Below are 12745 nucleotides of genomic sequence, written 5' to 3' on the forward strand. Positions count from 1 at the left end.
CCGGAGCCTGTGCTCCGCAACGGGAGAGGCCGCAACAGAGGGAGGCCCGCATACCACAAAAAAAAAAAAAAAAAAAAAAAAAAAAAGATCAGAAAGCCAAACTGAAGGCCTTTTAATTTCCCGCATCTTCCCGGTCCATTTTAAGTAGCCAGGGAGTCCCTGTTTCCACTTCCCTTGCTTGCTGTCCTCCTGATTCCTGAGCAAGTTCCTCAGCCCCCCTGCCCCCTCCTCACCCAGACGCCCCTGCGCACAGTTTCACGCTGCTGCCCGGGGTGTACAGGAGAGGCTAAGATGTTAGTTTATTTACTCTTGGCCGGTGGGTCACACGGGCAACCAACAATGTCTAGCCCCGACCCCCAGAGTCCAGAGCAGAAGGGGGTGCCCCTACCGGGGCCAAGGGAAAGTTCACCAGGGAAGGCGGGGTGGGGGGGGCAGCGCAAAGGAAGGAGACAAGTATTCCTCTAGCCGTACCCCCATCAACCCCACGCAAACCACACACACGCGCCCACCCTCCCCTCCTGCCCCCAAACACAACCACCGCACAAACTGTAAATGTGAGAATTTCCCCTGCAGTCAGCTCAAGGAGGAAAAGGTAACATTTTCCTGGCTTCAGCCCTGCATGGCTAATGGGAGGGCTGGTTTGCAGAAATAACAGTGCTGGCCCTTCAGTGGCCCAGCCAGGCGTTCACAATAGCACTTTCATTCCGAAATTCCCAGTGGGCGGAGAGGGAGGGAGGGGAGGAGGCCAGTGAGGGGCAGAAAAGCCAGCACTGTCTGGGGCTGCTCCTGCTGCTAAGGGACAGCTGAAATGTAGAAGGACGAGGGGAGGTGGCCAGGGGCAGCTCAGGCCTGGCCAGGTCACTCACACCTTGCTCAGCTATGAGGGCCCGGGGAATTTCCAGGGCCACCTCCCGCTAGGGTGCTCTCTGCCTCAGCTCCGCCCTCCTGGACCCTAGTGTGCTTAGGATGCCAGGTTCCACTCTTGGTCTAGGAGTTTTATGGGTAGGAGTGGGGCCCTGCCCCAGAGCCCATCACTGGCCAGCTAGGGGCCCTTACAAAACAGCAAAGAGCCCACAGAAGGAGCAGTAAGTGGTCCATGGGAGCCAAGCAGGCTCATGAGGGATGCAGGATGATAACTCCATGGCTGCCAGGTGTCGGTGGGGAGGCTGGAGGTAGGGCAGGCAGGGGCAGGGGGGCCACGTCTGGCCAGAGCCAGCCAACCCAGGGCACAGTCAAGGGCACTGCCCTGGAGGGAATGTAGCAGGGGCTGGTCAGGGCCCTCAGCACACAGGACACCTGGGCCCAAAGGTGAGCACGTGGAGGGGGAATCAAGCAGAGGCCCAGGATGACCAGGACCAGCCGAAGTCAAAGTCAGCTAGGCTCCTAAGATGCAGTGGGTGGTGGGAAAAGGCAGGCTGGGCACCCAGAAACCTGAGTTTTATTTCCAGATCATCCACCAACTTACTGTGGGATCATGGCCAAGTCACCTCACGGCCTCACGGTTTCCTCATCTGTAAATTGGTAAGGTTGAACCAGGTGATCTCTGTGGTCCCTTTCAATGCACAGATCACACGAACACCAATATCCGTGTGTCCCTAAGTAGACGCTATCCCCTCAAAGAAGCCCAGAATCTGGCACCTCATCAGTCACCTGGTGTAAGTGCCTGCCAGGCCCCCACTCACACACCTCATATGGGCTACAGTGGCTCAGGAGGGGCCATCCCAAGGTTACCAAAGGGGGAGCTCTGAGGGACCCCACTGCACCCCGAGGAGTGGCCAGACAGGACCCAGGGACAAGCCTTGCCCCGTCTGTCCCAAAGCTTACATTCCCTGCGCCCTCTAGCGATGGCCGGCTGAATCGCTCCTTCTCCAGCCTTGGGGGCCACGGAGAGCAGGAAGGACCCAAGGGGACCTGGGACTGGGCACAGTGACCCCAAGGGCAGGGGGTCCACACCTGACCTCTAGGTGGGAAGGGGCCCTGAGCAAGGCCAGGAGCTGAAATGACCGCAGGAAGCCTGCACCTGCAGGCCCCCCGGGATGGGTCTTCTGAAAGAATTGCAGCCACGACCAGGTCTCTTATCTTGACCCAGACAGGAGTCTAACTGGATGCTCTGGGGTCCCTTTCCTCCTGGCTGTCCCATGATTCTCCTCAGAGGCCGCCAGAGGTGGAGAAACTACCCAAATGAGAAGCCGAGCAAAGGCAGATTGCGGGCACTCCAGGCTCAAGGGGCTTTGCTCGGTGGTCACCAAGTCCATGCCCCTGCCTCCCGCCCAGCTGTTCCACAGGCATCAGAGCCTCCCAGGCGCCAGGAAACTCCAGGGCCTCATCCCTGGGACCGTGCCCAGGGTTAACAAACGAGGGCACTTCCCAAAGCCAGGGCAGCCCAGAAACCACCGCCCACCACAAAGGCCAGGAGGGGGAGGAGGTGCTGCCCAGGGCACAGGAAGGCCTGGGCACGTGGGGGTGGTCAGGGTCGGGACTTGGGCACAGGGGAAGGCACTGGTGGAGCAGCTCATTGTGAAGAGGGGAAGGGTTCCCAGCAGCCCCAGAGCCCACAACCTGACCGCAGTTGCAGCAGGAGCCAGGGCTGCTTTGTTCCCCTCTGGGGCTTCCCTCGGAATTCCCACAAGTGAGCCAAGAATGCTGGACAAAGGTCACGGGGAGCCAGGCTGGCTCAGGCAGAGCCCTGCACAGGGAGCAGCAGGTATGGACATCCCATCAGAGTTGGCGCTGGGGAGAGCAGGGCGGAAGTGCATGGGAGACCTGGGAACTCCAGGCACAGACACGGAGCAGGATGGGCTCTGGCCTTGAAGGATGTGCTTGGAAACCCTCCCCCAACCTCTACGGGTTTTCCCAACAATGCAGCTGGCTTAAGAGCCCACATCCCGGGTTCTCGCTCTCCCTGTAATAAAAGCTGAATCCACAACCAGGGTCTGGGGGAACCACCAGGGGGCTTGTCAAGGCTCAAATTCCGTGTAATTGTTCCTACCAATGTCTCCCCCACACCCCCAGGCCTCCCTCCCCACTCCTGCCTCTTACCCAGCGCCCCTGGGAGGGGAGTCGCTCACTGGACCCCCATGACCCTGCACGCTGACCCGCTCAGCCAGATAACCTCCCCTTCTCAACTGGTGGCTGTGAATGGATGGAGAGAAGGATGGGCAGCCTCAGAAGCGGGAAGAGTCAGAGAGGGGACCCAATCCCCGGTCCAGTGACTCAGACTGGGAGGAATGGAGGCGGCTGCCCGGGAGGGTGGGGGCCTAGGCAGGCCACCCCGCCAAACCACCGGGGCCGCGGCCTGCAGAGTGGAAAGAATAACAGAGGGCGGGCAGCCGCCGAGGCAGCTGTCCGAACAGCACAGGGGTGAGGCCAAGGTGCGTACTTTATGCTCAAGTAAGGGGAGGACAAGAAAGGACGTCATCCCTCAGCTGCCTGGCATTTCCACTGGACCTCCACTCCACCCTGGCTGCCTCCTGAGCCAGTCCCCACTCAGCCCCTCTGACTGGGAGGGGCTGGCCAGATCCCCCCGCTTCTGGGTCCCCAGCATCTGTGGGCAGAGTATCTGTCCCCGACTCGAGTCCAGCTCTGACTGTCCCCCCAACTCTTCTACACACAACAAAAGCACATTGTGGATGAGGGGAGAGCAGCACTTGGCACATACCTGCCGGGCTCTGAGTTCTGTCCAGACCCTCCTATCCCTCCTCCAACCATAGAAAAACCCCCTTAGAAAGCTGAGGCCCAAAGAAGGAAGGGCTTTCCCAAGGTCACAGTCCGGGGCACAACTAGCCACACTCACCAGGGTCCCTGAACACCCTGCCTCCCACCAATCCAAACCCCGCTGAGCCACCCTCTACCAGTCCTGGGGGCTCTGGATGTATCTAAGAGCTAGAAGGGGACGCTCCTCTAGGGCCCAAATTTATTCTAAGGGTAAGGCCAGCTGTTTCGGCTACTCTGTCAGCCCCTGGAGGCACACCCCGCCCTGCCCTTCAGCCCCGGGAACCTGGAACAGATACAACAACTGGCTTAGAGGGATCAGGGCCAGAGAAGACCCCAGCCAAGCCTCCCCACTTCCAGCCAAGGCCACAACTGTCTCCCAAGGCTGGGAGAGCAAGCATCACAGCATCACAGCCTTGGACCCCACCCTGCCCTGGGAAAAGGACACGGAGGGAGGTGAAAGGGAGGGCCCACACCACTCACCCCTGCCTGACACAAGGGCACGCAGAGGGAGGAGCCCACTCCCAGGCGCCCTGGTGGCTGGCCGTGGGCACCCTCCCCCGCTGACCTTCAGAGACATCCGCTCCTGCCACCTGCCCCCTCAGCAGCCCCTGATGCTACAGTAACTTTTGGTGAAGGACCTCCGCTGGCAGCACGAAGGTTCCGTGCCTCTGCCAGGGGGCGGGGACAGAGCTCCCAGTAGCAGGGCTGCCTGGCCATGCCACCGCCTTCCCATCCCACACAGGTGGAAACTTCTGCCCTGAGCTGAGCCTGGCAGACATGACTTTGAAGCCAGAGGCTGTGCAGTGGTTCAAAGGCCACCTGGAGCCAGTCTGAGCTGGCCTCCCCCAGGACCCCATGACCATGGGCCCTCTTGGCTCTGCCCTCCTGCTGAGGCACCTCCTGGCCTCTCCATCCCGAACTAAACCCCAGCCTACAGAGGATTTCTGAGGCGAGTGTGGTAACCCTGAGCCTGAGCTCCACCCCGAGCCAGGACGGGGCCCAAAGGCCAAGTCAGTGAGGATCGGTGGGTGGGCAGGCCAGGCTTCTTAATTCCTATCCCCAAAACATCTGGAGCTGTTCCCCCACCTCAGCCACAGGCACAGAAGTCCCTGAAGCCAGGGGTCAGGGTAGGAGAGGCAAGAAGACCACTCCTAGGGTCTCTCCATTCCAGAGTTCCAAAGCTAAGTTCATCCTTGGGATGCACTCCAAGTTCTCTGACAGAATCTCAAGGCCATTGCCTGAAATGCCCTGAAGATGCTGGCCCTTTGGTGCAAAGAGGCCCAGCCCTATCTCCAAAGGAAAAGAGGAAATGTCTGATCCTGTTGTGAGGGGCTGGGCACTGGATGCTTCCAGAACTACCCACGACAACCCCCCCCCTCTGGTAACCCTCCCTCCCCCATCTTCCCTATCAGACTCCATCCACCCTTCCAGGGCAATACCCAGCTTCTTTGCATACAAAGAGAGATGCAGTCCCTCCCCCATGAACCAGAGACCTCCTGGCCCCAGGTGGGGGAGGGGTAACAAAGGAGGGACAGAACCTGAGGTCAGAGACCTCCTGGCCCCAGGTAGGGGAGGGGTAACAAAGGAGGGACAGAATCTGAGGTCGAAGCTATAGGGACACAGGCCTGGCTTCCAGAGAGGATTCTGTTAGATTGGGCAAGGTATTCTGGACATTCTCCCTGGCAACCCTACCCCTCTTGGCCCTAGACCACCAGGGCAGCCTGGACAAACACCTGGAGTGCAGTGATGGCTGTGAGGAACCCCTCCCCAGCACATCTGGTCAGACCTCCAGAGAAGGGGTGGGGTAGCAGCCCCAGTGGAAAGAGTGATGGTCCTAGCTCCCCGCCAGCAGGGCCTCAGCACACCTGGCCCCCACTTCCTGCGAGTACATCCTGACCAGGCTGGGCCTGGCCCAGCAGCCCGCTCTCCAGCCTGCTTGCAGTGTGGGCTGGCTAAGGCAGTGTGAATGGCACAGGGCAGTCCCCACCCTGGCCAAGTTGGGTCCACCGGGCACTGGGTCCAGCAGACTGGCCATTCTCTCCAGGACCAACCTGTGTGTCTCTGAGTACTCTCTTCTCCCTCCAGCTAGATTCTACTTCTTAAGGGCAAGAACCAAGTTTCCAGCTTCTATGCTTGTATCTAACCTAAGGCCTGCTACTTAACTCAGTAAACTTAAGTTTATGGAACATCGATTAGAGATTTGGAGGGGGAAGGACGTTTTCATCTGCCCATTTAACATAGGACCCACACACATGCCACATAGCAAGCACACAACTAGCACACAGAGAGATAGCCCTACTTTGGGTTCCCAAGCCTCTGTCAGGATGATCTGGTTTCTGGCTGCTCCCTTATCCGCAAGGTGCTAGAGGGCAAGGGTGCCTGGAAGAGAGAGAGTGTCTATGCCTCATCTGTGGTCCTCCTTTCTGGCCCCACCCAGGTCCCACCCCCTCACCCTGTCCCTCACTCCAGCTTCCTTCTCTGTGTATTCCTCCAGCAGCATTCATCTGTGCCCCCCCTTCCTCCCTGCCTCCTCCCAAATGGATGATGTAAGCCAAAACCTTGGGGCTTTCCAGGAGGGCCCTCCCCACCTGGAGGCCCAAAGCCAAGTCAGGCAGAGGGTGCAGGGAACTGCAGGGCAACAGCCTCTCCCTAAAGCCCTCTGCACCCCCAGGGTCTCACATTCAGGTCCTGACCGAGCCTTCTTCCTCCCAGCACTCCCTCCCCACCTCCACCCTGACCCTCAGCTTCTGGCAGCCCCAGGTGGGCAGGGGTGAGGAGGGCTCTACTTGGTGGCTTAGAAACAACTCTTCCCATGGATGCCTGTATTGCAGGCCCTGCCCTGCCTTTTCTTCCTTTCCCGACCTGGTTCAAGTCCCTCAATCTCTCCAAGCCTCGGGCTCCTCTTCTGTGAGAAAGGGACAGTAATTGCTTTCTTGTCAAAGTCTTTATAAAGATAAAATGAGGAAGCAGCCACATTCTTTGGAGCTGGGTTTCTGAGGCTCAGGCTCTCTCCTAACTCTTTGAAATACGCTTTTGGTGGAGTCACAAAGACTAAGAAAAAAAGGAGTGTTCGGCATATTTGAAGAGCCCCCATTCCTGAGCCTACGGCCCCCTCCCAGCCACTCCCAAGAACCCTCCCCATCTGCCCCCGGGCTCTGTTAGCTGTTTCCTGCTCTAGTGAAGCAGATGGGAAGACTACTTCAGGAGCGCCTTTCCCAGCCCCTGAAATACGTGCTTTAGCGAGGGCGGGGGGGGGGGGTTGTACGTGCTGACCAGTCCCCTCTGATTTTTCCTCCTTTTGTCTGTTACGCAGAACTACTCATCTTAGGCAGTTCGGACGACAGATTCTACAGGATGAACTCGTCTGTTCACACACAGACGTCCGGAGGAGGGGGCTGCCCCACCATGGCCCTCTCCTGTCTCCCAGGCTCTGCCACTTTTCCCGGAGATCAGAGGCTGCCTCTCCCTTTCCTTTAGGTTTCAAACCGGGTGAGTCCTCTGACCCAATGGAAAAAGTGAAGGGAGGGGAGGTCGTGCAGCGCTGCCCCTCCCCACCCCCGCACCCCAGTCGCGGCCGCTTTAAGCCGGCGGGCCGGCGCCCCGCCCTCCGGCGGCTCAGCTTTCAGGTTACTGCAGTTCAAACAGCACGTGCCGCCCGCGCTCTGAGCCGCAGCGGCGGCGCTGCCCTGGGAGGGGGCGGGGAGGCTTGCCCCTTGCGCGCTGGCTCGCCTCCTCCGAGCCTCTTCCAGGCGCTCGGGAAATCCACAGGATGAACACCCACTTTCTCTTCCTCTTTATGGGAGGGGGTAGGTGCGCTTTGATCCCCCGCCGCGCCTCGGCTCGCCGAAGTTCTCCCACCCCTCGCCCTTCCCCCTCTGTCCAGACCGGTGCGCGCAGTGGCCCAAATTTCACCTCACCCCTCCCAGGCAAGGCCCAGCAACCGCTGCCCACAAGGTGCCCCCAGCCCCCGCGCCTGCCCGCGTCGCCCTTAAGCAACCTGTGGCCGGGAAGCTACGTATGATTTTAGAACGATCCGTTTCCAGTCCTCGGAATTCCAGGGGACGAAAAGGAGAAGCGCTGGCCACCGTCCGCCCTCTCTTTTTTCCAGGTTTGTGGAACACGACGATGACAGGCGTTGGACGCCCCTGTCGCCGCATGTTCAAGTTGTCCAAACCAACCCCCAATTAGCCACCCGTTGGGCCTGGTAGTGCGCACGGCGCGGTGGCTTACCAAGAGGGCAGACCCGGAAGAGGCCTGTACAGGCCCTGGATCTGGGATCGCAGCCGTCTAGGCAGGGAGCTTCGGGATCCTCCCACATGGTGTGCAAATGGGGGCGCGGATTCTGGTAGGGACGTCCCCGGGTCTCCGAGAACTCCTTATCCCGAGGCGGGTGCACGGGAGAAGAGGATCAGAGCACGGTTGCGGGGCTCTTGGCCTAGAGTTCTTACCTTGCGCTTGTTGCGGTGGATATCGCCGATGGAGTTGGCCACCGTGTTCGGGCCCAGCAGCATGCGTGTGCTACGTGGCCACTCGGTGCTCACGAGGTGGTGCTCGCCCATGAGGATCTTGCGTACATTCTCCGCTCCCGTCACGCGGATTAGCGGCCGCCCGAGCAAGTGCGTCTTGAACACGTTGCCATACTTCTCCCTCCGCGACGACTGGAAGCCAGAACCCTGCGGGTGCCACGCAAAAACTTTCTCAGGGCCCACATCTCCAGATGGGACACCCGGGAGGCACAGCCTCGAGGGCCCGCGGGGGAGGGACGGAGGGTCCCACCCGGGGGACCAGTCCCCCTACCCCCCCCCACACACGCATGCACGCACGTAGGTTTTATTTTTCACAGCATGCATAAGAACTGGGGCCTAGAGGATAATAAATAAAGTAAGGGGGCGAGAGGCCCAGGGCAACCCCCCGGGAGGTTGTTTTTTAGTAATGACTTGCGGGAGGGAAAAGATATCCTGGACTGCGGGACCAGAAGCTAGAACCTCCGCCTCCCCCCTCCACCGCCTCGCGCTCGGGAGACTCTCGGAATAAATGTTTCCAGGCTCCCGGCCACGGGCTGGCGAGACCCCGCGGGGTGGCCGCAGGCCAAAGATTATTTATAGCGGCGAGCGGTCGGTGCCCGGAGGCAATCACTACAGATGGGGGTTGGGGTTTCCTCCGTTCGCTGGTGTGGGCCGCGAAGGGACCCGGCGGCCCTCTGAGGGCTCCGCAGGGTAAAGTCACGGGTCGGGAGCCGCGATTTTCCTAATGCAATATGCCCTGGAAATAACTGAGGAGGACTTTCGTCGTCGCCCTGGAGTTTGGGACACGAGAGCGGAGGAAGGCGCTTCCCGTGGGGCGGGGTAGGGCTGGGCGGGGCCGCCGTCGCAGGTAACCGGATCCCCGGCGGCGGCGGCGCGAGCCGAGCGGAGCCAGGCCCCGGCCCGGGCCCGGCGCTCGGAGGAGCTGGCTGTGTCGGCCCCACGCGGGTACCGGAAACAGAGGGGACCTCCGAAGGGCGGGAGCAGGGGCGTCCCGCTCACCTTTGACGTCGTAGCTCGCCACCCCACCCCGCATTAACCCTTCTCCGGCCGGGGCAACAGCCGGTGAGAAGGCGAGGGGCGCCACCTGTCAGGCCGTCCCGCCTGCCCGCCTGCAGACGTGCGGATGCGGGCTCCAGACCTGCGGGGTCATGCACTCCCCGAAGGGACACTCCGCTTCCTCTTTTCCCGGGTTGGTCCCCCTCCTCACTTTCCCTTCTTCCACGGAAAAGCATTCGCCAGTTAGATGTGTACACACCCCAGCCCTGCCGAAAAGTGACTCTGCAGAACCCGGAGCCCTAATCACTTTTCCACGTGTGCCTCCGGCCCGGGAGCGCGACAGGGAGCGAGCCCGGAGCGCCCGCGCCTCCAGGAGGGGGTCTGGGCCGCGGGGGACACCGCCCCACTCCCAGGTTGGCGGGTCGGGGAGAACTCCCGCCACCCTGCCGCGGTTCTAGACGGCGTCTACCCCTTTAAGAGAAATCAAGGCGAGGGTGGAGGTGCGACAAAAGGGGGCAGAGAGCGGGGTTCCCTCCCTCGGTCTGCTGTACCGGTCTCTCTCACTACGTCTGACTCTCCTCTCCTGCGTTTCCTCTGTTTTTCTTTTCTTTCGACACAAAAGTTGGGTTGTGAATTTTCCGAGGTCGCCGCCGCCTTTCTCCCGCGGCACCCCCTCCCCCGCCTCTGATCTGCCTAACTATAATTAAAGTGCGTTTTTTGTGGCATTAATAAAGAGTTATTTGTCCGCCGTTTCCACGGTCTTCACAAAGAGGACTTTCATAGGGGCGGCCGCTCGAGCCGCGAGTCCAATTTATACAAAAATGTTGTATTTTTAGCCCTGGGCTCTGTTTAGATGGCGCACGGTGGAAACGGAGAGCCCTTGGAGGTCCCCCCGTAAAATCTGATAAATGACTCCGAAAAAATAAAGCTGGGATTCAGAGGGCTCCCATTAACCCCTTCAGTGCTTCTCTACACGCATCTCCCATTTCCTTCTCACCTCAGAGTCAAGGGCCCCGGGGGCGAACGTTTGGGGTGGCGTAGGCCTGCTTCCCCCTCCCCATCTTACGTGCGGGTCGGACGCAGAGCCCCAGAGGCCCTTGTGGGATTCGGAGAAAAGGTCAGGGGACGTTGGTGGAGGGGGTGGGGTGGGGGCGGTGAGGAAGGGGGGGCGGTGACAGACCGCGAATTCTGCAGATTGGCTCTAATACGGCAGGGGCCGACGCCCCTGTGAATATATTTTATTTCCTAAATTCTCGGCCAAAAGCCTAGACCACCGCTGCAGTTAACCCTTTAAGTGTGTTGGCACGGGAGAGGCTCTGGGGATTTCTTTACGGCAGAGGGGCGGGGGGAGGTCCCATTGGTTGAAGTGAACCCCACCTTGTTGCACGAACAGGCCCCCAAAGAGATGGGCTGATTCCGGGACTCGGGAAGACCGCAGGGCAGAGGAACCTCGCGTGCCCCTCCCGCCCCAGCTCTGCTGTCAATTGGCGCGGGGCGGGGCTGCGCAGGGTGTATGTGTGTGTGCACGCGGATTACACGCGTCTGTTAATTTCAAGCCAAGCTTTCGCACTTCTAAACTCACAGGTCTCTGCGTTCACCTCCCGCCTCCGCTTTCCCGAGCCGAGGCTGTCTGTTTCAGTACAGCCAACATTCTGCTAACTCCTAACAGCATCTGCCGGACAAACACGCGTGCACACGCCCACACAACACACCTTCCGCGGTTAACCCAGAGGACCCCCCCCTCCCCAAGGAAAAACCTGCTGTGTATCGAATTGCAAAAGCGATTATCTAGCACTTGAGGATGTTAATTCCAGGTTAATCTCCCCATTACCTACCTGGGTCTGGTCCCCGACGCGCCCACCCCCATTATCACCAGCAGTGCGGGTTGTGTGGCGTCTCACAACAAACACAAACGCACTCTATGGGTCTCACACACACCTCTCCCAAGTTACTCTCCCCTGCTAAACTGTCCCCACCCAGTAAGTAAATAGACCCTTTTCTCCGAAAGCCGAGAAACCTCGGGTCTCAGGCTTCTCATTTTCCTTGGGTTACCTCCTTCTTTCCCCACCACAAAACACACTTTCTCAGACCGTAGAACGGGGCTATAGTACCTGGCGTGGCCGGTGACGCGGCAGGAACACAGCCCGGGTCTTAAAGGGGCAATCCTGGCTGCCACTGGCCCACTCTTTCTTTCCCTGACTCAGTTTTCGGGTCCCAGTGACACCGCCAAGGCCCGGGAAGTCGACGGTGACTGGGGCCTGGAGCGCGAAGGGGAGGCGAAAGCGGCTCACGACTGGATGCCCCCTCCGGCTCGCGCTGCGCGGGGAGCCCCCCAGGACGCTCGACGCACCCCTGTTGAGTCGCTCGCGACTGGAAAAAGTCGGTCTTGGGAGCCCTCTCGGATTCGGGAACCTCTCTTACCAGCCCCTTGAACCTGCGCACCCGGCGCCAGCGGGCTCGGAACCACTCCGCAGGCGGACAGGGGAAGCCCGGGCGGCTCAGGCAGAGAGGAGGGAAGGGGCGGGGCGGGGACCCGTGTCTTCAGGCTCCCGGCGCCCCCTGGCCGGCCCGCGGCTCCATCCGCCTGGTGCTCGCCGCTAGCGGACCCTGGAGAGCAACGGAGCGAGAGCGCCCTTACCTGTAGCAGCCAGTGGCCGGTCTCTCCGATGAGCGGGAAGCCCATGGAGCCCTTAGGGATGGGCAGCTTGCAGCTTTTGTCGCGGGTGGCAGCCCAGCGCAGCTGCCACAGCTGCTGCGACACGGCCAGCAGCAGCGTCACCGACACCAGGCACGCGGCGAGGGTGGCCAGCGCCGACACCAGCTCCAAGCCTTCAAAGAGCATGTTGGCGGCCGCTCGGGGGATTGGCTGTGCTGGCCGCGGCGGGGGAGGGGAGGGCCAGACGAGAAGGGACGGGAGCGGCGGGGGAGGGGAGGCTGCCGCCGGGGGTCCTGGCACCTCCGGCCGAAACAGAAAAGGAGCAAGGAGCCGAGGGAAGGGAAGTGGAGGCTGCAAAGGGAGCGGAGACAGTGGGGGGAAATCGCCTAAAAGAAGAGAGAGGAGACACGAGGCGACTCGGAGTGTAACTTTGTTTGTTTGTTTGTTTGTTTGTTCCCTTATAGCGGGCTTAGGGGCTGCTGGAGGGGTGGTGAGACGAAGCCGTGAATCAAGCTGGTGGATTAGCTCTCCCCGCAACCATCACACTCAGAAAACTTTGGAAAACTTTGTCCAGCGGGAGCCTCTCTCGTAAGCCCCTTCCCCTGCTCGGGGGGAAAAAAAAGGGGGGGGGACAGAGAACTAGCGGAGAGAAAGTGCGATCGATTTGTCAAAAGTTTTCCCCTCAAATTCCTAGGTTAAAAAAAAAAGGAAAAAATCCTGAATCCCCAAATTCCAACGAACCCAGAAACTTTGGGTGCGAGAGGGAAGGCTCCCCGGCTGAGGCGAGTGGAGAGGCCGAGCCCAGCGCCCCTGGGCTGCCCCGGGCGGCGCGCCGGAGCCCCAGAGCCGCCGC

General features: G+C 60.4%; 1 protein-coding gene across 2 annotated transcripts in view; it reads right to left on the reverse strand.

Annotated features, from left to right (window-relative positions):
* Positions 1–12078, reverse strand: part of CYP26B1 (cytochrome P450 family 26 subfamily B member 1) — a 19489-nt gene extending 7411 nt beyond the window's left edge. Inside the window, exons 1-2 of one of the 2 annotated variants that reach the window (XM_007104932.2) lie at positions 11875–12078; positions 8163–8387 (exon numbers count right to left, since the gene is read on the reverse strand). In XM_007104932.2, the coding sequence (XP_007104994.1) occupies positions 8163–8387; positions 11875–12078 (429 nt within the window). Of the gene's footprint in view, positions 1–8162; positions 8388–8537; positions 9036–11874 lie in introns of those variants that run through there. The other variant, XM_028497095.2, reaches the window with a different exon arrangement.
* Between the last annotated feature and the right edge of the window lie 667 nt (positions 12079–12745).

The sequence above is a fragment of the Physeter macrocephalus genome, chromosome 12, assembly GCF_002837175.3.
Source record: "Physeter macrocephalus isolate SW-GA chromosome 12, ASM283717v5, whole genome shotgun sequence".
Classification (NCBI taxonomy): Eukaryota; Metazoa; Chordata; class Mammalia; order Artiodactyla; family Physeteridae; genus Physeter; species Physeter macrocephalus.